The sequence below is a fragment of the Vitis riparia genome, chromosome 18, assembly GCF_004353265.1.
Source record: "Vitis riparia cultivar Riparia Gloire de Montpellier isolate 1030 chromosome 18, EGFV_Vit.rip_1.0, whole genome shotgun sequence".
NCBI classification, from domain to species: Eukaryota; Viridiplantae; Streptophyta; class Magnoliopsida; order Vitales; family Vitaceae; genus Vitis; species Vitis riparia.
The window spans coordinates 1,193,185-1,216,828 of record NC_048448.1 but is presented as its reverse complement, the minus strand read 5'-3'; the positions used below and the strand labels follow the sequence as shown (position 1 = coordinate 1,216,828).

Genomic DNA, 23,644 nt, shown 5'->3' with positions numbered 1-23,644 from the left:
TTGGAGAAACGGATGGGCAATTTGGGCACAGAAGATGGAGCCAGCTCAGAGTGCACAAAAATGATAAAACTTTTCATATTAAAAGTTGATTGTCATATTTGCCATTTTTGGGTTTTGAAAATGCTATTATGTTGGAATGGGAAGCCCAAAGCACAACTTTTCATTATAAATATGTATTGTACTAATGGTATTGTCTGAGAGTATTTCGACATGGGCCCCAACGGAGAGATATGTTGGTGTTAATTATCAATTAATTCATGATACTAATCTCCAGCTACCCAATCTTAAGATCATCTCGTGTAAAAAAACAATCCCATTTCATCCAAATACAACTAAAATACTTAATTCTAGACCAACAACACAAGTTTGTTCTAAAATTGATAGTCTCTAAAAGGTCTTATTTATTACAACTTATTGTGCTAATATATTTATATTTTATTTTATAATTTTACTTTATTTTAATAGACTCTAAACATAATTTTTAAGATGGTAAAAAATGGGTGTGACCCTTGCGGATGGAGATGATGATTATTTTTATACAAGTTTATTAAAAAATGAAAGCATGCTAGAGGATTGAATTTAATACCCATTTAGATTTAATTTAACATAAATTACTTTTGAGTTTGTCTAAAATAGGTATTTTTTTGTTTAAATATACTTTAGCCCTAAATTTATTCGCTTGAAACCATCAGTGCAATTCCAAAAGATCTATTTCATATTGAATTTGAATCTTAATTAAATAATTCAATCATAAGATTGTGAAAATATTCATTGGATCATAGATTAAGTTCATTCAAAGTTGAAACTTTGAAAACTTTGTTCGGAATTGAATTTTTCCTTTAATTTGGTTTGACTGAGGACTGAGTGGCACAATTCCAAACTATAAGTATTCAAATTCAAAATTATGAAAAAGATCTGAAGTTTCTTGATCTCAGCTTAAATCAATAGATTCAAACTCAAAACTATCAACATATTATACTTTCCCCCATCAAATTTATGAATAGTAATAACTCATCCTCCATTTATTACATTAATTTAAATATAAAAATTGTTGTTGCTTGGTTCCTTTACACCTCGCTCCCCTAATCTTTCCCACATAAAAGGAATGTCCCTAATATTTCCTACACAAAAGGAGTGTTCAGAAAAATTCCGAACAATGCCCTCCCAATAGAAAAGAGAAAATTGTCACTTTTTTGAGACATATTTAATGGCATGTTAAATATGTAATGTTAAAATTTGCTCATAGTAGTTTAATTTATATTTCAATATAATACATTAAAATTAACAAAAAAATTAGAAAAATAGAAACATTAAAGATAAATTCACCCCACTCTAATCAAATTCAAATTTGATATGTCAAAGTTTGGAGGCTGCAAGTTGAATGAGATCCTTCCTAAGGATCTTGCCAGATGGAGTCTTGGGAATGGAAGCTACAAATGTAACTCTCCGAATTCTCTTATATGGAGCCACCTATAAATGCACATATCCACATTTTAAATTTTCATCTAACGACAAAGGATAAGTTGTCTACAAATAAACAAAAAAAAATTAAAATTTTAATAAAATCCACTTAATTCGATTTGAAGTTTGATTTTTTAACAAAATTTTAGTCACTTTTTCATAATTGTTTTCAAACGTAGTTTTTATTTTTTCAGAAAATGTATTTGACAATAACAAAAATAGAAAAATAGTTTTTTGTTTTTAAAAACAGCAATTAAGATGTTTTCAAACAACATTTTTTTTAGTTATTTTAAGTTATTTTCATAAATTTTTATGAGCATTTAAAAAAATAATTATATAAATATAAAAAATAAAATATTACATATCAAAATTATTTTTAAAAACTAAAAAAAGAAAAACAAGTTAAAAACAGTTTAAATTTTTTTGTTTAAAATAAAATAAAAAATAAAAACTGTTATTAAAAATTGTTGTTAAGAGTTGTTTTAAAAAACACATCCCCCCGCAAAACCCAAGTATTAAAGGGCAGGTGTTTGATTAACTAAAGTCACCTGTTTAGATATGAAGTCCATGACAGCAACCTCGGACAAGCAGCTTCCAGCTTTCCTGTGAATGTATGCCATTGGATACTGTCCAACCTCCTTATCCGGGAATCTATGTATATATATATATATATATATATATATATATATATATATATATGTTATAAGTAATGAACATAAGCTCTCTCAAAAAATGAGCCAATCTCCAAGACCAATATTCTTTTATATATGTCAATGGAGGAGAAAGACTTACGGTACAACAGCGGCATCAACTATCTCTGGGTGAGTCAACAACAAGGCCTCTAGTTCAGATGGGGGAACCTATTCAACACAATAGACTTTAGTTATCAGGATAACTCCAGAGACAACACGAAAATATTATATATTTTCTTAAAATATTTTTAATTATTTTTCACCATAAAAAAATAGCATATTTTTATAATACATTCTTTTTTATATTTTAATTTGCATTCTGAGACTTGTTTTCTTGTAATAAAAAAAAGAAAAAGAAAAAAAAAGGGCAAAATTGTTTGTTTTTATCACCTGATATCCTTTGTATTTGATCACCTCCTTCAACCTATCAACCACGAAAAGGAACCCATCATCGTCAATGTAGCAGAGGTCTCCGGTCCTTAACCATGCGTTTGAGTCCAGAGCCGATGCAGTGGCTTCTGGATTTCTGAAGTAACCTGCTATATAATTAATTATAACACCCCTCCAACCATAGAACAGAAATATTGGTATGGAAATGAACCTGAAATCTGCATACATGTGGACTATCGGAAAAAGCCAATTCAAGAGATGCCATTTCTTGAATAGAGGGGAAGTGGGTCCAAGTTCGCTAAGAAAGAGACGGTGGAGGCTTGCACAATAAGATGCGTAATTCTTACTTACCGAATTCGTATGAAAGTGCTACAACATCCATTATTGCTATTATATTATACCTTTCATAATGGTGGGACCTCTCAGCCAAAGCTCTCCCGCCCGATTCACCGACAATGCCTTTCCACTTTCCGGGTCCACGATCTTCGCCTCCATGCTCGGCGACAACAGACCCGCTGTTCCATGCCGCCGGCTCTCCTCCAGAGTATGCGTCGACGCTCCGACTGCGGTCGACTCCGTCAGTGCGTATCCCTGACGAATGTTAACGTTTGGGTACTTTTCCAAGAACTCCTCTATCACCTCCTTACTCAGTGGGGCTCCACCGCATATAATATACTGTAGCGAACTCAAGTCGTACTTGGCCTTTATCTGATCAGCGCCGTTCACAAGCGCCACCAGTATGGGCGGCACGAGTGGGAGGCAAGCGGCTCGGTACTTGGATATGGTAGTGAGCATCTCGTTCATCTCGAATCTCGGAAGCACGATAACCGTTGATCCGCGCGCCAGCCTCCCCAGTGCGAACGCCCCTAGACCGTACATGTGGAACATGGGAAGGAAACAGACAAAGCTCTCCTCTTCATCTTCAAAGCTGTTCATGCTCACGATGCTCTGAACCATGGCGATGAGGTTTCTGTGCGACGACACCACCCCCTTGCTCTCGCCGGTGGTGCCGGACGAGTAGAGCAGAGTCGCCGCGTCCTCCTGATTCACTCGCTCCCCGACTCGCTTCCCATTCGGCTCCTTCCTTATCATTTCGTCTAAAGAACCCACAACCTCAGCTCCAGCATGATAGTCGCCGTGTTCTCCCATCAACACAATGGGAAGATTCGACCCAGTGAGTTTAGACGCGAGTGACTGAGTTGTGAAAACGAGAACCGGTTTGGAGTCGACAATCTGCTTGCCGATTTCGCGAGGCGTGTTGAGCGGGTTCGTCGTGGTGACCACGGCGCCGAGAGACAACACCGAGAGACAAACAATCGGAAAGAAAATGGAGTTGGGAGTCAGCAATAGGATGACGTCACCTTTCCGAATCCCCAACTCCGAGAGACACGACGACACCGAATCAACAGCTCTCCAGACATCGGTGAAAGTGAGGCGGCGGCCAGTGGCGGCGTCGATAAACGCCGTCTTTCCTTGGTGTGGGCGAGAAGAGATGAAGGTGGCGACGTCTATAAATTCGTTCTGTGGCAGAGAAAGGGGTCTACGTTTACTGTAAAAAATGGAGTTCGATTTGCAGAACCCACTTCTGGGATCGATCATCAGCTCGCTATTATGCGCCATGGAAGTACAACGCCTCTTGCAGCTCTCGCCATCAGATGAATGGTAAATGTTTCACCTCCGGTGATATATATGGTGGACGGAGAATGCGAGGCTGAGGCTCAACTATACCGTACTGATGGTATTGTCGGAGAGGATTTCGACGTGGGCCCCAACGGAGAGATATGTTGGTGTTCATTATTCATTAACTCAAGATACTAATCTTCAGCTACCCAGTCTTAAGACCATCTCGTGTAAAAAAGTAACCCCATTCACCCAATATAACTAAAATACGTAATTCCATACCAACAACACAAGTTTGTTCTAAAATTGATAGCCTCTAAAGGTCTTATTTATTACAACTTATTGTGCTAATATATTTATATTTTATTTTATAATTTTTTCTTTATTTTACTAGAGACTAAACATAATTTTTAAGATGGTAAAAAATGGATAGTACTAAATTTAAATCATTTACTTGTAAGACACCTAAAATTTAAAATTTAAATCATTTTCATTGCATGATTGAACTCAAAAATTATGAGGGTGATTGATCGATGGATTGAGTGTGATATGTATTTATTATCCACAAATGGGCAATTTTAAAATGGGAAAGTTGTGTTTGCAGTGACCCATTTAAAGGTAATATGAAAATCAAACCCAAAAAAATTGGAATATGGGCTTGGACCATTAATGACAAAATTATTATTCTTCTTGTACACTATATACTGTTTCGGTAAGCTATTCCAAAATTGCCCTTTAGTTTTCCCTGTCAGCAGTCACCGGTCTCCCAATCCTCACGCCGGCAATGCTGTTGTCAATCTATCTCTGTCGACGAGAGGCTGCTCTACTACAAACACAACTTTCCCCTCTAATAAACTACTAAACGGACGGCGTAGAGGACAAAGAAAAAGGGATCAAGCCACCCTCCAAAATGATGTCGTTTGAACTATCATTGCTCCATTCACCCTATACCTAGCGGACCAAACTCTCCGGCGAAGCTCAGGTGCGTCCTTTTTCGAGTCTCTCACTCTACGATCTGTATCAATTTCGGATCAATCGATCTGTATCGGCGCTTCGCACCCTCATTTTCTTTCTATTTTCGTGGCCGCGAATCATCGATTTTGTGGAATTTTGAGTGTTTGGTTAGATCTCTGTGCGGTGAATTGATTTTTCCGAGTTTTGTGTGTTTTATGTTTGGTTAGCGCGGGTTCGATCAGAGGAAGTGAAGATGTTGGGATTGTGAGTCGGAAGGTGAGTAGGTGTTTTGGTAGAGCTGAGAATATTGATGGTTTGGTTTGTGGAGTGGATTTGTTGTGAATGATTGGTTAAGGAGTGTGATTATGGTGAATTGATGGCTGTTTGTATCAAGTTTTGGGGCAGTCGTTGGGGAGGATCAGGCTTGCGATGTCGACATTGAGGAACTACTTGTTTGCGGAAAAACAGGTGAGAAGTATGGGTTGTGTTGATTGTGTTATACTTGTTGATCTGTTTGGTTTGTGAGAATTGGCTGCAAGGAAAGTAAATTATTGACACAGAAAACCGAGGCCTCCCATTGCAGCTGTTGGCCTTTATTAAAATGGGTTTTTAATATTCTGAAAAACAGAATAACAAAAGGAAATGCATGAAGGGGTAATTTCGGAAATGCAATTATAAACCGTATATAATGCATGAAAAGGAAAAAATTTATGGAAATAGTGGACATATTTGGGGTTATGCAAACTTGGGTTTTGAAAATAATATTACTGGGAAATGGAGCTCCCGAAACACAACTTTCCCTTCAAAATTGTTGCACTTGTCTGATTTGAGGTTGGATCGGATAAGATGCTGCCTCCACTTCTTATCAGTCCACCGACCCCAATAAGAAAATGAAAAACCAACATGTGGAAAAATGGATGTGACCCTTGCGGATGAAGATGATGATTATTTTTATACAATGGCAAATTTATTAAAAAAATTAAAACATGCTAAAAGAGGCCAGTTAAACCTGTGGACGTAGCTAGTCACGGGCTGGAAAGCATAACATGGTCCATAGGCATGAACCATGATGGCAGTAGGATTATTTAGAATTTCTCATACTCCCCTCACATCACTTTAATCACAAATTTTAATTATTTTCAAATTATTATTATTATTTTTAATAATATAAATTATAAATAAATAAATAAAATTATAAAATTTCATAATTATTATTTAGAAATTATTATTATTATTTTTTAATATGTAGTAAGGATTCAATGAAGACATTACTTGTAATTTGTCTTGCTTCATATATAATACGTATTGGAGTTGTTAAGAAAAATCGTAATCGCTATAAAGGAAAGCAAATTTTTTTTTTAAAAAAAAAAAATTGACTAACACGGTGTTTATTTTTTTAATTTTTTGTTGAAAACAATTCACTTTAAATTATTTGTTTTTTTTTTTACTTTTTCATAATTTATTATAAGTTTTTTGCTAAATAAAAAAAATAATACATCGATTTTCTTTACTTTTTAATACTTAACAAAAATAAATAATTTAATAATTAACACTATTAAGTATTATTCAATTTTAAGTTTTATTTATAATTAAGTAAATTATATGGATTAAATTAATTATATACAAATTAAATTATAAAGAATCATTTTAACATGATTAAGTAAATGAGTTAATGGGTGGTTTGGTTAACCAACTTAGTAACTTAAAAACTTAATTTAAGTCATTAAGTAAATTAAGTATGTTTGATATAATAACTGTGATTTAAAGTAAAAAATAAAAATAATTAATTTATTATTAAATTCAAATATTTATTTTACATTTTTACACTTATTTACTCAAATTATCTTCATAATATTTTTTGTTATACTAAGACCTATACTATTACTTGATCTCATTTGCTCGGATTATTTTATTATTTAAAATAGATTTTAAGTTAATTTTATTAAATAATTTTAATATTTAAAATAAAAATTAAATAATTAATTTAAATATAATTTAATTTAAATAATTAAGTAATAAGTATTAAGTTTTTATCGTATGATATAAATACTATTTTGCCCATTCCAAACTTATTAAAATTTATGTTATTTTAAAGGTTTTGTCTAAATATTATTGAAAATGTGTCGTTCTATTCCATCATTTTAAGTGGGGAAAAGGTCGTAGATTAATTAAAAATATATTTTCATATTAGCATTTCTCTGTTCTCATCGGCCACAACTTCGCGAAAGAGGATTTTCTTCAGGGGCAAACGCTAGGGTTGGACTGACGGGGAGAGATGGGAGGAGGAGGCCATGGACACAGCACTACATACAAAGGCGTAACAATGCATCATCCCAAGCGATGGCATACTGTCACCGGAAAGGGCTTGTGCGCCATCATGTGGTAACCATCCTTTTCAATTCTCTTTCAATCTCCCAAAACCCTAATTTTTATTTTTATTTATTTTTTTTGGGGTTCATCTGCTTGGTCTTTGGATTGTTCGATCACGCGGTTAGAATAAAGCCGCGGTGAATCTGATATTTAATTGTTGATTCGCGCTGTTTGTCATTCCGGATCCGTGTCGTTTGATATAATATGTAATGTTGTTGATTGATGATTATTATTTGTCTAAGGAATGATTGGAAGAAAGAGTGAGATTTTAGCATCGGAGAACACTTACATGAGTTTGTGATCTTCATTGGGAGGGTTGAAATACAAGTTTGTGCTTTAGCATCTAGGTTTTTTGGAATTGAAGCATAAATTGCGGTACATTCCCACCTAGGTGTCTGATGATAGGATATGCCCAAATTCTTTCTAATCTACAACCATTCAATTGAATTTCTGCATTCATTTTAGAAATTCATGAATTATAGTTGAATTTATACTGACCAATATACGTTGAATAGCGTGATAGGAAACTTCCTTATTATTCTTCATTTCCAATTTCCAATGGCATCAAACAGTAGCATAATAGGGCGGCATTCTCTAGTTTCATGAAAGCAATAAGTTTCTAGAGTATCTTGATATTTACATATCGATTTTCAGAGGTTATTTAGTGCCATGGTTTGAAACTCAGCTGGTTTCTCCACTTCAGGGTTAATGGGAATGCAAATTGGGATACATGTGTTATTCTTCTGATCTTTATTCTGTTCAATTTTAAGTATTCAATTGAATTTCTTCTTGCAAAGATATCTTTGTGAAGGCTTTTTGAAGTTTGTGCTGGAAGCAAAGTTATTGTTTGTGAGGGTCTGACCAGAGCCTGAAACAAGGAGTTTGGTCCCTGGAACTACTTCAATGAAAATCTTGCTTCCATTTGCTTACACTTTTATTTCTAATTTTTTTGTTTTCAAATCAGATTTCTTTTTTTTCAAAAAAAAAAAAAAGAAACATCGAGTAACGTATTTAACGTATTTTTACTTTTGTTTTCAAAACTTAATAAGAAAATTTTAAAAATTGAAGGTGTGAAATTTTTGCTATTCTCAAACGTTTTAAACATATTTTAGAAATGAGTGAAGCATGTCTCATTAGTCTTGATAGAAAGAGCTAGAAGGATAGATCATTGCACCCTTCTTCACTTCCATTGCAGCTGAAGCTCGCCAATTTTGTGTGCTTTCTAGTAACCATGATCTCAAATACACACACAAGATATTCTGCAACATGCATGAACCTAAGTTCTTTTCTTGGAACACCAGCATCTAAGCTTTTTCTAAGAGCAATGAACCATTGGATGCCTTATTTGGATCAATTCAAGTGTCTGCAATGGCTTTTTGGGGCCTAATTGCTTTACATTTTCTTCTTTCTTTAATGCCTACTTTCAAACAGAGAGCCTTGAGCAGGAGAAGCAAATTCACAGGTAGCTGATGTTTTGGATTGGGTAGCAATAAGTTTATTGTTAGCAGTCTTGTTAGGATGTTCTCTCTCTTTCCTACGTTCATTGATATTGAATCAATCAAACACACATCTAACACTTTTCCACTTTTGGAAAATCCTGTGTTATATAATCAAATCTTGATTTTTCATATATAGATGTAACTAGTGTATCTCCGTCTCAAATCATGAACAGTTGCTCCTAGAGCGGCCAAATAAATCTTAGTTGATCTTATTACTACAAAACCAACTTGAACAATTAGAACATGACCTGATTTTGGGTGTGGTCCATTTTTGAAGGTGGTGATGTTTGTGATGGAATGAGAGATAAGGTTGGGCTAAATTTGAATGTGCTTTTGTGGAATGTGATGATTGATGGGCATGTTAGCGTTGGGGACTTTTAGATTGCTTGGAAGTTGTTTGATGAAATGCCACAAAGCAGTGTGGTGTCGTCGAATCTGGTGACAGATAGGCACACTCAAGTTGGTGCCTCAAGGAGGTGTTAAAAACATTCCATGATACGCAGATGGAGGACTTTTGGCCAAATTATATGATTTTTTTTTCCACCAATTTCTTGGCTTGGAGTACTCAATTTGGCTACGTGGATACATTTTTATGTTGTTAAAAACTAGATGGAGATCGATGGTTCTCTTGGTTCAGCATTAATTGATATTTAATCTAATTGGGAGCATTTGGAAAGTGCTTTTGGTGTTTAAGTAAGCGACTACCCACATGTTTTGTTTAACTAATATCAATGATTTTTTATTTTTTGGATAGGTGTTTAACTAACATCAATGATGAACTATATGATTTTATGGAATGATTTTTTAATATTTTTGGTTTCTTTATTTTAAATAGAAAATAACAATTAACACTGCCAATCTTGTTTCCTATTTATAAAAATTGAAAAAAAAATTGTTTTTAGAAACAGTAGAAATGAAAATATTTCCAGACAACACCTTGCATTGTTGGTTATGATTTCCATGTTAACAGCATGGTGCCTCTTACGGGAACGCCTTTTTTGTACATGGAATTAGACTTGGAACCTCCTACTGCCACCCTAATCTCTTACCACCTAAATCATGCCTCAAAGTGGTAGAAATAATGTGTTCTAAATTTATTTAGTTTTTTTTAGAAAAAGGCTTACTAAAGAAAAAAGAATATGGTCCTCAATTCTTACATCTTGGACAGCTTGATGGAAAGAAGAGCAAATATGATGGTTAGTCTATGATGGGGTAAAGAGGTCACTGTTTTTTCATGGAAAATAAGTTAGCAAAAGAGGTGCCATCTATTTCTCTCTTTATGTTTGGTTGATTTCTTGGAAAACTGGAAACTGCAGTCTGCAATAAATGTATATGAAGTGAGATGTACCAATGGTTGTGAATGTATTGCTTCTGTATATTGTTTGGAATTTGGGAGAAGATGTAATGATTTGGTCTAAAAGAAGCCATTGGTTTCTTTCTAGGGGTTTCTCTACCCTTCCTGAGTTTAAGCAATTTTTGAATTGATTTTGTAGTCACCTTTACCTATGCAGTTTGTTTTGCTTTCTATGAGATCATAGGCTCGGTTTCCTTCTTTTGATCAGATTTTGACAGCAGTAATATACTTGGTGGAAGGTTTTTCATCCTTCTTTTGTACTTATGAATTTTGTTGAAATGAAATGTTTGTTTCTGATAACACACACACACACAAAGAAGGAAAGAAAAATAAATGAAGAAGAAGCCATACTTGGTCTCCTTAAGTATGTCGGCATTCAAGTCCAGGATGTTAGATGGGGATCTCTTTTGAACTCGGGGGCTATTCAATAATGGCTGTCAAATCAAGTCAGCTACTAGTTTTGCAGAATGGAATTTGTCTGCTCTGGGTTTATTAGAGGGAGAAGGGATACTGGAATTAGTTTGGTATGCTCTTAGTGATTGAGGCAGGAAATGGGAACCATAAGGATGAGAATGGACTCAATAGAACTACTGTTTTATAGACAATGATTGGTCTGCTTTGGGGAGTAACTGTGACATTAAGATAGATCTCAGGCTTAATGAGAGGATTTTGAATGTTGAACCCAGGTCTTTCCTATCCGGTAGTGGATGAATGTTCTACTTTGTTTCAATGCTTCCAACCATGCAACATTTGTAAATATAGATACCAAGTGGCTGGTTGACTTATTGTAAGTTGTTTGTTGAAATTTGATGTTTCAGGTTTTGGGTCATGTACAGGGCTAAGCAAGACGGTCCTGTAGTACTGGTAGGCTTTGATTTCTGTTGCATTTTCTTTACAATTCATCTTTCCGCCCTTAAGGAAATTCTCCTGACTTGATCACATTTACATGCTGTATCTTTTAGGGTTGGCGACATCCTTGGGAGGGTCATGACGAGCATGGCCATGGTGACCACCATTAATATGAGGTAATTTCTCAGCCACTGCTTAGTTGACCGGTGGTAAAAATGGCTCAGCCTAGGTTGAAAGAGAACTTTATTGCTTTCATATGCCTATTGATTCTTTTGTGGTATTCTCGACCATATGAACATTCGAGTGATGTATGTAGTCTTCATAGATCTTTCTAGTTAAATGTATGTACTTGATTCTGTGTTTCAATGAGTCACATGAATACCAAACACTACTCACATTGATCATGATAGCTTATAGCTTTGGTGGTTGTATATAATTTTTACTTTTATGTAAAATGAAGTTGATAACACCCTTGAGGATGTCTGTTCAATGAACATGTAAATTTGTCAAACACACATAATGGTAGGAGTGTGCCCAACTAATAAGATTTTTATATTCTGCAAGGGTGTTTGATATGACAGTATCAAAGTGGGAATGGGTTGGAGGCTTAGAGTGGTGTTTGTATGCACAGGACTATATAGCTTTTATATGCAGTAGAGGTCATCTCAATAGGATACAAGAATAATTAGGCTATGTGGGTCATCTCAATAGTGTCATTAGTCTCTCTGTATCTCACACACCATTCTACGTTGTTGTTTCCAGGCATCTTGATGAAGAGGAGCTGAAATGAAAAAGCATAAAATGTTGTGTCAGTGGGTTCTGAAAGACTGGAACATCTTTGTTGATTTCTGTTGAATAAATAGACATTAAGGGAAGATTGTGATGAGCATGGTGTAATTCTGCATAACTCAAGGCAGTCATGTTATTCTGTAATGCATGGTTTGAACTTTTGATATGTGCCCTCCTGCATATTCAGTTCTTTTATTTATCTCTCAATCACATTTTTTTAAGTAAGTTACATGGTATGCCTTGATATGGGTTGGGTTTGTGAGAAGGATGAGAATATATTTAGATAATGTCCTGAATCTATCCGTTTGCTTTCGCATCCCTACCACCTTCCTCCAATCTTCGGCTTCTGTTCAATATTATTCTCTTCCCTTTAGGCCTTTTTACCTTTACCATTCCTGATAGTTCGTTCTTTGAGAATACATTTTCAACTGTTTTACCCAAGTGAGAATAAAACAAGAAAAACATGCTAGACTTGCATCAACCTCCCCTATTCCCTAAAAAATGATTTGTATTTTTGCGGTGGGGATGTGGGTGCTGTCTGTAATTGAGGTAGACGCATTTCTCATCCCCTTTTCTCTGAGTCAAACACAAACAGGTTTGGGGCTGAAACGGCAGGGTAGCTTGGGCCTTTTACTGCGCCAGGCCATCTTACAAAATTAGGAAGGAAAATTTTTATTCGCTTGTTAGTGAGGTATTAAAAGAAACTCCCATTTCCAAATCAGGCTTAAGGAAGTGGGGCGGCTTAGTCCGATGCACCTCGATCCCAATTGTTTGCGGTGGATCAGGCTGAACTTTTTGTTGGATTGCCCATGGATCTCCCCATGTTACCTGCGCACTTTATTTTAAATGGTTTATTTCTAGTTTCCGATTCAATGCAATTCCTTTTTTGTGAGAGTGTCCAGGAACCGCATAGGAGTGATTTTAGGATATTAATTCATTTATAAGCGTTTTCTTACAAAAACAAGAGAGTTGATAAAATGGTAAAATTCTTTTTTAAAAAATCTAGAGAACCACTAATGTACTTCTTGGACTAGCAGACTACCAATTGTTAAGTTCGTCTTTTAAAAATTAATTATTATTTTTTATTATATAGCATATTATCAAAAGACATTATAAAAAAGATTTTTTTTTTTTGAAGTTTATATTCAGATATTAATTGATTCTCTTTTTAAGTTTTAACAAAACACCTATTGATAGAAGTGTTACTAACCAAACAAAAACGCTTTTATCATAACTGAATAGGGACTAGAGTTTTACTATTTTTTTCTCCAATGTGGAAGGAAACTTGGGACTCAGAATGAAAATATCATAATTTATTCAGATTGACACCCTACGAGCTCAAGCTTTCAAATAAATGAGAATATATGAAATTTTATTCAAACAATAAAAGAATACAATACAATACAATGAGCAGATTATATATCAATTGGTGTAGAAAATTAAACTCAGAATTAAAGAATCGTTAGGTTTAGTCTTGTCCCAAGCTGACAGCAACCCAAGCCCTTAAAATATTGCGTTGCCAAACGTTATTCATTTTGCTGGCCCAGACCAGCAATACAACAATATCCATGGATCCAACCTCCTAGCTAGCTGGTGAGAGTATGTTGAGAAGCGAAACCCTAGTCTGAATCAGACGCCTGAATATACACTCTAGCTCAAATCCAATATCATCTATGGCCATCTCCACTGCCTCAAACGTCTTCGCATCATATCTTTCATACACATTTTGATTTTGCCCATTACTCATCCGCATTAGCTTCAAGGCCAACGACCCAGACTTTGGCCTCGGAATAGACATTAGGGACTGCAGAGAATCCACAATGGAGATGGTGGTCTCTCTCACCTCTCCCAACACATTCCCCACCGCCACAAGGTTGTGGTCTACGACTGAGAGCTGGTCGGAGATGATCATGGGCTTGTTCTTCTTAGTTCCTTTCAGTGACCGCAGCCACTTCACCATCTCCTTCTTTAACTTCTTCCTGAACAGATCGTAAGCAGCGAGTTTGCTCTCAAAGCCCGTCTCGCCGATGCTGGTTCTTCGAATCGTGGATTGAAGGTCTTGGAGGTGCTGTTTGACGAGGAGGAGGACATCTTTCGTTAAGCTGCAGACGTCCAGAATCCTCAGAGCCGATTCTGAAATCTCCTGAACCCATTTTTCTTGATGGTGGTGTACGAGAGCTTGTTGAATTATGGGCGAGTGAATATGGAGCCGATCATTAGCACACTCGTGCAGCTCTCTCAGAGCATCAAAATTTGGACGCGACATCTGTAATTATGTGACGAAAGAAACAAAAAAGCTGTGGGCTAAGAAGGGTTTAGCTAGGGTTTTGAGGATAATCAACTACACAATACAAAACTCCATCACCCTTTCATCCTCAAATGAACATATGTATAGCAGTTTACCATAAAATGGATCTGGGGTTTTGAGGAAAAGGACCATGAAGTATCCTTTCTAGTACGGAGGGTAACAGCCGAGGAGACCAAAAGCTTGAGAAAGGAAGCTTCTCCTTTACAAATTGTCCAGTATAATAGCATGTACATGCACGAGGGGAAGCCAGGCGGTGTTAGTATTACAAAAAGAAAAGATGTTACAACTTACAAGCAAGAAGCTTATAAAAATGGGCATTTTTTTTTTAATAAAAATTTATACATGGGAGCATCACTTACAACTGTGTATTGCTTTGTTTTGTCTGTGGCTAACAAAGAATCCAAGACTAAGATCCACAGTTGGGGGTGAGAATGAGTTTCCAGGAAACTGCCAAGAATTAGAGGCGGTGGGCAGAATTTAAAGACCCTTTTTTTTTTAATTTTTTTGAAGGTGGGAGTTTTGGTTTATCTAAAAAGAAGGCAACACAGAGAAGATGGGAGTAGCTAGTTGGCTAAGAATTTGGGTGGACTCTGCATGCAGACTGGATTCGTAGATCAATTAGGTACTGTGTGTATAAGTCAAATTTAAAAGATGAGATAAAAGTGGTGTCGGTGTATATATATAATGAACCGAGTGTGGAGAAGTCTCTCAAATTTTCCTTTTTAAGCATGTTTTTAAGGTGATGTTTGTTTTTTTGGCTTTTTACTTAAAACAATTTGTTTTTAGAATTTAGGTTGATGTTTTTCTACTTTTTCATGACTTATTATAAACTTTTTACTAAATAAAAAAAAACCAAAATATGTAGCTTTTTTTCAAATAAAAAAAATAATATATGAGTTTTTTTTACTTTTAATACTTAATAGAAATAAAATACTACAAAAACAAATAACCTAATACTTAATACTATTAAGGATTAAGGTTTTATTTAAAATTAAGTAAAAAAACAAATACCACCTAAGTCTTTTGATGCTTTTCATAGTATTTTGTAAGAATTTTTATTTTTATTTTTTAAAGAAAGGTCATAGATTAGATAAGATAAGATAAGATTTTATTGTAGAAATAGTTTTCTCCTTGTATGATGAATCATTTGCATGCATCTTTGACTGAAATAATAAATCATACTCCTTTTTATCATAGTGAATTAATTTCCTCTTGATCATGCTATTATTACAAATGTCGAATTCTTATGTATTTGATTCCTTCGACCTTAAGAATTCCCTTGGTGGGATTCTTAAGGTGGGCTCTTGACTTGCTTGATGTGGTCCTGCAATGGTTTGATATAGGTATTGGTAGGAGGAATGGTCCATGCTTCATGAGAGGTTGTGACACCTACAATGAATGGAATTATGGTGGGTGGACAAGGTTTGGTTTCATTAATATTATAGCTAAGGTGGTCATAGACAGTGAATAGGGTTTGGAATTGAAGCTTCCATAATCCGTAGTTGGTAGCAGTTGGCTTGCGTAGGGTTTGGGTAGAAACATCTATTGAGATGACTGTTTGGTGTGACGCTGGGTGTTGTAAATGGTGAGAGTAGAAGTTGTACAAGTGGTGGTGTCTTGGGACTACAAGAGTGAGGAGGAGCACTAGGTGGCTTGGCAAAGAGAAAGAGGAATTGTTGGCGGTTAGATTTTCAAGTCATATGAGATTGGTAAATTCTTGTATATTTTTTATTCCTTTGATTATGAAGAATATATATATATACACGTGCACAAAAAATAATAATTTAAAAAAAAAAAAATCCAGGATGAGCTAGGGTGGGTATGGCCCGTTTCCAAGAGAGACCTTTACTTTTCTCAAAGGGCATATAAAAAAGTAACTATTTGTGGTAAAAAGCACATTTTAGACGTGGCTTGAAACGGGCCTTACCTTTAATTGGAACGTGAAATTGTACACTTTATGATGGTGGGGATGACTGTGACCCTGTGGGGGCACTGGGGGCATTTGCCAACTTGTAAACGAAAGGCAAAAGTCCACACCACTGACCACGCACCACCCCCCACCTCAACTAACCACCATTCCAAATTGAGCCCCTACCCCTGCCCAACATTCTTTCCTTTTCAATTTGTGGTTGATAAAAATTTATGTCAATAAATTTTTATAAAATTAATAAATAAAAAATATTATTATTTGATTGATTTCGAATTTTCGATGAATACTACTCCTCGGACAGCCAACTTGTGTCACCCCATTTACTCGAGGGAAGTGGCCCCATGAAGTCCTAAGTGGGATACAACACTAAAAGGTTGAAAATTAATGTGAAGTCATGCATATTCTTTTTCACGAAATCACAATTGGACAAGTTGTGTACGTAAACGCCACTTGCCAAAACCAGGCATATCTACTTCTATTCCTCCTCTATTGACATGAATGATGCGAGCTGGATCAAACAGTTGACCACGTGAAAGAGATTTTTTGTGCCAACTCATACTCCCTCATCTCCTTTGGGATTTTTTATTCTTTACGTGTTCAATAAAATAATGTTTGGTATATATTTTTTATTTTTAAAATTAATATTCTTATTCAATAAAAAAATTTTAATATTATAAAATAAAAAGTTATAGATTAATATAAACTTAAAAAGATATTTAGAATTCGTAAAATCGTTTTTGAGGATAAGACCTTTGACAAATGATACATTTAATGCTTTCCATAATTTATATTTTATTTTTAATCTTTCATGAAAGATACAGTTTTAAGGACAATCAGGGATTTATCAATCACATTCCATGGACGACGACATCTTTTATTTTTCATTTCTTTAGGTGTTCCTTTTTGTCCCTTTCAACTATGATGATGCACTGGCTTAGCCAGAAAGGTGGTTTCAAATTCAAGGAATTGGCATAGTTTTCCTTTTTCCTTTTTTTTTTTTTTTTTTTCCTCGTTTTTGGCATGTTGGAAGTCAGGGTTTGGAATTATTACTATTATTTTTTATTTTTTTTTTAATTTTTATTTTTATGGTCGTGGGAGAGAATTTGAGGTGGTGGGTCCATGGACAAGCCTATTGCTTCCCAAAGTGTCTAAAAGCAAACGGATAAGACTAGGTATTATAAATCCACATGTAGGTCTTTTAATTCGTTTATTATCTTGGACATTTTGACTGAACTCCACTTCCAATTCCACGATGTTGGCATTTTTAATTTCATTTTTTTTCTTAATTTGCTAAAAATTTCAACCCCACGCGGAAATTGTCTATTTATTCTCAACGTTCATAATTTTAAAATATATTTATACAATAAAAAAATTAGGACATTGCAAAAGTAATTACTTATTTTAAAAATAAAAGATATAAATAAATTAAGTTTGAATATAAAAATAAATTATAATTTAGTGGTTATTTAATAAAACTTAATACTTATTATTTAATGGTTTAAATTGATTTTAAATTAAATTATACTCAAATCATTATTTAATTTTTATTTTTTAGTATCAAGAATATTTTATAAAATTAACATATTTATCCTTATAACTTGTAATTATAATTAATGGGTGAAATAACAATGAAAGTTGTAAAGTAACTAAAGAAATTAGGAATGTTACTATTTAATAAGAATAAAAAAGTAAAATAAATATATAAACTTAAAAATAAATTAATTATTTTTATTTATTATTTAAATTTATTTTTTACTTTTAAATTAAATTATTAAGTTGATTTATTAAACACTCACTTAATTTATTTTTATGTTCAATATTCTACTTTGGGGATTGAAAGAGCTTTGCCATTATCGAGACTTAAATTTGTCCACATTAACATGTTACAAACATCCAAAGGCCTCTTAAAAAAAATTCATAATTTAATAAATAAACTCTTTTAAAATCATAATTTTAATTTCAAGAGTTGTCGCATCCAAATATTTATAATGTAGACATGACTCCATGAGTCCGCCTAAGAACCATGAGCGCAATGCAATTTGAATAAATTTACCCAACTTTACTTCACTTCAACCCCATATTTGAAAAAGCTTTAACAACAATTTTTAATATTTGAGTTGAATTTTTTTAATCAAATTTTAATTAAAGTTGAGTTCATGTTAAGATTCAAGCAATACAACTTGATTTAATATTTATAATTTATATTATCGTATACAATAATATTATTTTTTATTATATATATAATTTTATTTTGTTAGAAAAATAAATAAATTTTATTTATTTTGTAATTATTTATTATACAAATAATAATATAAACATGCAAATAGAGGCTAAAAAAAACATTGTCACAGATTCAATAAATTTGATTTAGGATTCGTTTGATAGTGATTTTAAGTAATGTTTTTAATATTTTTAAATTTTTATTATTTAAGTATTTAAATATTAAAAAATTTAAAAAAAAACTACTATTAAATACATTCTTAAAATTGATAGGTGTAATTAAGTAAAATTAGGTTTAAATTAAACACTTCTAACCATAAATTGGATTGAATTAGGTTCGAATTTTCACATATAACCTTATTAATCATACATGTACATGTAACCTACTGATCAATCAAATCTTTTTGAATTTAATACAAATTAAAAAAAGAAGAAGAAGAAGAAAAAAAGAGAGAATTAGGTTTGAATTGAAGACTTTGAACAAAATGACATGACAGTAGGCTCAAACAGGATGGTCACAAGTAAAGTTGCTAGGAGAATGATGTTCTTGAATGGTACTGTTATTGGATTGTACCCAAAAATTAAATAAAATAAAATAATTTAACTGCTGCAATGATCACATGGACTGGGCCAAACCTTTTGTCCTTTACATGGGTGGGGGGGCCAAGGGTTAAAACTTGAAACCTAGAAGCCCAAAGGACACGTGGCAAAATTTGCAGGATGTGGGATCCCTAAATGTGGTGTCCAAAGATTGGGAACCTCGATCATTGGTATTCCACACAAATTAAAATAATAAAAAATAAAAACAAAAACAAAAAATTATCCTCTTTGTTTTAACCACTTTTTGAGAATTGGCCATCACTCTAAAGTCCAAACTGAGTTCTGTGTCTCTGAGATTAACTTTATCAGAATTCAATCACTCCATTTCATACGGACCACCTTCACACCACTGCTGCTCTATCATCTTCCTCTACTGTTGATCAACTAATTACTTCTCTTTATTCTAAAATTTTCCATCTATGTCAAGTAACATGTTCTTAGGGGTTAATTTTATTTTACTTTCCTGGGGTTTTGGTGTGAGAATAAAGGTGGATAAAAATTAGAAATAATAACTATAGATAAGGTTTTTAATAAAATTTCAAACTTACGGAGACGAAATGTATTTAGTCAAAATCGTTCGAGGGGATGGAGCCAAATTAATAACATTTTTTTTACCTTAAAACAAGGCTATGAAGAAATAAAATAACAATAAATTACAAAATAACAAAGGAGTAAAAAACAATGAAATTAAAATCATGACATGACTGCTTCTTGAAAAAGTACTAATTGATATAATATTTTTATTTAAAAAATAGTCATTTTCCGGAAAGAAATAAAATAAATTATTTAAAAGTTCTAAGATTTTCAAATGGTTTGAATTTAATTGTTTTTCTTTGTTTTTTACCACTTTATTTTTATTTGGGTGCTAAAAATGTTCATTATATTTAAAATTATGAGCATTATTTTAGAGGTAAAAATCAAATATTAGCTTTGTATAATAAAGAAGATACCATAGTACTATACTATATCAATTAAAAATTATCTGCAAATCAAAGCCAATTGGAATTGCACCATCCAGCATGATTTGGATATTTTTATCAATCAAACAAACTTCTATAATTTTTTTTTGGGATAATCAATTAAAAGGATGATATTTTTCCCATTTTGGAAAACTATCCCTTCACCTTAAAAAATATTAATTTTTGATAAAAATATCTTCGTAAAAGTAATAATTTTTTTTAAAACATATTTGTAAATAATAAAAGTATTAAAGGGTATTTAGGTCTACATTATTCATGTAGTTCAAAGATGATGAGAAAGGTTACTTTTACAAGAAAGTTTTCATCATTTTTTTTTTTCTGAAGAAGACGAATATGTAATTAAAATATTTTTATTTTTCTTTGTGGGTTCCTAAATTCCAGGTGGCAAGCCGGGATTGCGGATGCAGAAAAAGATTATCATAGCTTGAAATTTGGTGTCTATATAGACATTTAGGCTTGGTCCACATTCCTGTTCTAGCATAGGGACATTGTGGGAAAAATCAGTCGATAAAAGGGCTTTCATCAAACAAAACAAACAAGGAAAAATGGAGAAAACAGAGATGGTGAAGTCAAGGTTCAAAAGGGTATGCGTATTCTGTGGAAGCAGCACTGGGAAGAGAAACTGCTACAGAGACGCTGCTATTGAATTGGCTCAAGAACTGGTAAAAACTAAAATCCAATAACCCAAAACCCCAATCCTTCCTCCTTTTGATATTGTTTCCATTTTTCTTCAGATTTTTTATGGGTTTTGTTTGCTTTTGGTTCTTTTTTGTGAAGGTCTCGAGGAGGTTGGATCTTGTTTATGGCGGAGGAAGTGTTGGGTTAATGGGTTTGGTTTCTCAGGAAGTTCATCGTGGCGGTGGACATGTACTTGGGTATATATATACAGTAATTGGAAAGCTCCATGCTCTTTTGGATATGGTTTTCTCGTTCCATTTCCCTGATTTTTTTTTCTTTATTCTTGTTCACAGAATCATCCCCAAAACTCTGATGTGCAAAGAGGTTGAGAATCTCATCTGGGTCTTTGTCTTCTTTTCCTGAATGATCACGAATAATAAACTAATACAAATCATAAAGTGCCTTTTGGAAAATGGGTGGTAGATGCATGAAGTATGCTTTGTTTTTGTTGAGCAGATAACTGGGGAAACAGTAGGAGAGGTTCGACCCGTAGCCGACATGCACCAAAGGAAAGCTGAGATGGCCCGCCATTCAGATTGTTTTATCGCCTTACCAGGTCTCTCTCTCTCTTTCTCTTTCTCTGTCTTTCTCTGTTCGCTTTTCTCTCTTTCTCTCCACATATGATGGGATTATTTATATTTTTAATTGTGTTTTACACAACCAGGTGGCTATGGAACACTGGAGGAGTTATTGGAAGTCATCACATGGGCCCAGCTTGGAATCCATGACAAGCCTGTAAAGCCTCTCCATGTCTCCTCCTTCTCCTCCCCCTCCCCCTCCTGCTCCATCTTTTTGGCATAATTCGGAGGCTGATTCTGAAGATCTTGTTAATTTGCAGGTGGGTTTGCTGAATGTGGATGGCTACTACAACTACCTCCTTACATTCATCGACAAAGCCGTGGATGATGGCTTCATCAAGCCCTCGCAGCGTCACATCATCGTCTCTGCTCCAAACGCAAGAGAACTCGTTCAGAAACTCGAGGTGGGTGGGCAGTGGGCTTCCTTTTCATGGATCATAATTGCTGGGTTTTTTTGTTTGTTTCTGTTGTTTCCTTGTCTGAAAGGTATATAATTTTCTTTGGTTTATTAGGAATACGTGCCTGTGCATGATGGGGTTGTGGCTAAAGCTCGGTGGGAGGCCGAACAACTGGAGCTCAATGCATCTTTGCAGATAGACATCGCTCGCTAGAGATGACCATATTTTCTTTTCCGTGTTTGGTTCCTCAGAAATCTGATTTTAATTACGTGGGGCTTTCTCCTCTGAATTTTGTATGTATTTTGGTTTGAAAAAAAGGAAAGAAGGGGGAAGAAATTAAAGAAACAAAAAGTAAAACCCCATGGAAAATAGGATAAATACAAGCTTTTTGATTTTTTTTTGTCTCTGTGAGATATTATGCATAATTTTTGTAAAAGTAACCCAAAAACAAACATGTAGCAAAAGCTAACACAAAAACAGCAGCTTTTTCTTCGTCTCTCCATCTCTCTACTCTCCCCCTCCTCCGCATGCCTGCGCCTTCTGCTCCGCTGTTTGGTCTTTATTTTCTTTCCATTTTCTTAGCTGTTGTTTGGCGAATCAGACCCTCAATGAATACTGCCTTCACATCCGACCCCATATATAATATTATATTCCAACAACTTCACCCTTCCATCTAAATTTGTGGCCATCCCTCACAGTGGGAACTCAAAAAAAAAAAAACAAACAAACAAACAAACAGTTATGTAATTAATTAATTTCTAAGGCAACTGGGCTAGGGAACAGAGTCTGATTGATTTAATATTTTTTTTTTGTTTGTTTCGAGCGAAAGAGGACAGGATAGAGAGATGTGAGAGGAGACTTAAGGGGTATTGTTACTGACAGAAAAATGATGAGTTGCCTGAAAACAAGCCAATCATGGCGACCTAACTAACCACGAAAGGTCACCTTTTTCTTCTTGTGTTGCCGCTGGGTCGCGCCCCTCTTCGTCTCCAACAAGCCGGGGTTCCTTCCTTCCTTCCTTCTTTCTTCCAGTTTTCTTCACTTTCCTGACACATGTTTTAGAGGTTTCCACAATTTTCAGGATTGGGTTCTTGAGTGAGATGTTTCACCCTTCATATTGATGGGGAAGGGCTGCCGTTAATGCAGGATTTCAATCATCTATTTCATTTTTTGGTTTTTTTTTTTCCTCAAAAAGAAAGAATGAAAGAAGAGCTGTCTTTCAATTAATACGTGATAGCTTGATTTTTGGCCCCCCCACCTCTGCCCCACTTGGTTTGTCCTGGTTAATTTGCTTATTTTGTAACTAAGATTGGGTTTGCGGACTGTTAAGTACTTTAGGAAAAGGAGAAAAGTATGAAGATCTTAAAAGTTTTAGAATAAAAATTATTTTTTATATAAGAGAAAAGAAAAGGAAGATGAATGTGTTGTTGGTTTAAACTTTACTGATTGGTAAATCAGGATAGCTTTTAAGCAAGGTACAAAATGTATCGGCAATAATTTCGGACAAGTAATAGATTCTAGTCAATTGAGAAGATCTTATGATAAATCTAGATATTATTTTGATTTCATTAGTAACGCTTTTAAGCTTGTATCGGCAATAATTTCGGACAAGTAACAGATTCTAGTCAATTGAAAGGATCTTATGATAAATCTAAAGATTATTTTGATTTCATTAGTAACTTGGATTTGAAATATCACACGTTAGTTAATCAAAGAGAAATTCAATCATTGAAAGAAAACTTGATTATTTGAGATTTTTTTTAATGGAACAAACAATGATAAAATCAAATTGACTCTAGAAATGTCTTTTCAGATGTTTTTCAATGTCAATGTCCTGACTATTTTAAGAAATAAAAATAATAATGAAAACAAACTATTTGAAATATGAAAATCAATTATTTTCAATAAAAAGTTAAATTAGCAAAAAATAAGGAAGTTTAAAAGATATGGAGAGTAATACTATTAGTTTTAAAA

The 23,644-nt window shown here is 34.1% G+C and overlaps 4 protein-coding genes across 5 annotated transcripts; 2 read left to right on the top strand and 2 right to left on the bottom strand.

The window, feature by feature from the left end:
- Positions 1–1,220: 1,220 nt before the first annotated feature.
- On the bottom strand, positions 1,221–4,283 carry LOC117907749 (4-coumarate--CoA ligase-like 5). 2 transcript variants are annotated; one of them, XM_034821399.1, is made up of 5 exons: positions 2,945–4,283; positions 2,544–2,689; positions 2,254–2,321; positions 2,010–2,064; positions 1,221–1,470 (listed from the first exon to the last, which is right to left on the bottom strand). In XM_034821399.1, the coding sequence occupies exons 1-5, from the start codon at positions 4,161–4,163 to the stop codon at positions 1,357–1,359; spliced, it is 1,602 nt and encodes a 533-aa protein (XP_034677290.1). In that variant the 5' UTR covers positions 4,164–4,283; the 3' UTR covers positions 1,221–1,356. The 2 variants fall into 2 exon arrangements, with proteins under 2 accessions (XP_034677290.1, XP_034677288.1); XM_034821397.1 differs by having other exon boundaries at positions 2,010–2,112; positions 2,945–4,281.
- A 3,026-nt stretch (positions 4,284–7,309) lies between these two features.
- LOC117905926 (NADH dehydrogenase [ubiquinone] 1 beta subcomplex subunit 2) lies at positions 7,310–12,203 on the top strand. The gene is made up of 4 exons (XM_034818807.1): positions 7,310–7,499; positions 11,159–11,204; positions 11,303–11,365; positions 11,952–12,203. Exons 1-3 carry the CDS (start codon positions 7,393–7,395, stop codon positions 11,357–11,359), a joined length of 210 nt encoding a protein of 69 aa, XP_034674698.1. The 5' UTR covers positions 7,310–7,392; the 3' UTR covers positions 11,360–11,365; positions 11,952–12,203.
- A 1,357-nt stretch (positions 12,204–13,560) lies between these two features.
- On the bottom strand, positions 13,561–14,244 carry LOC117906969. The gene has a single exon (XM_034820268.1). It carries the CDS (start codon positions 14,242–14,244, stop codon positions 13,561–13,563), a length of 684 nt encoding a protein of 227 aa, XP_034676159.1.
- A 6,271-nt stretch (positions 14,245–20,515) lies between these two features.
- On the top strand, positions 20,516–22,298 carry LOC117906301 (cytokinin riboside 5'-monophosphate phosphoribohydrolase LOG5-like). Its single transcript, XM_034819282.1, has 7 exons — positions 20,516–20,678; positions 20,794–20,891; positions 20,988–21,018; positions 21,151–21,250; positions 21,359–21,429; positions 21,533–21,676; positions 21,785–22,298. Exons 1-7 carry the CDS (start codon positions 20,562–20,564, stop codon positions 21,881–21,883), a joined length of 660 nt encoding a protein of 219 aa, XP_034675173.1. The 5' UTR covers positions 20,516–20,561; the 3' UTR covers positions 21,884–22,298.
- Positions 22,299–23,644: the final 1,346 nt, after the last annotated feature.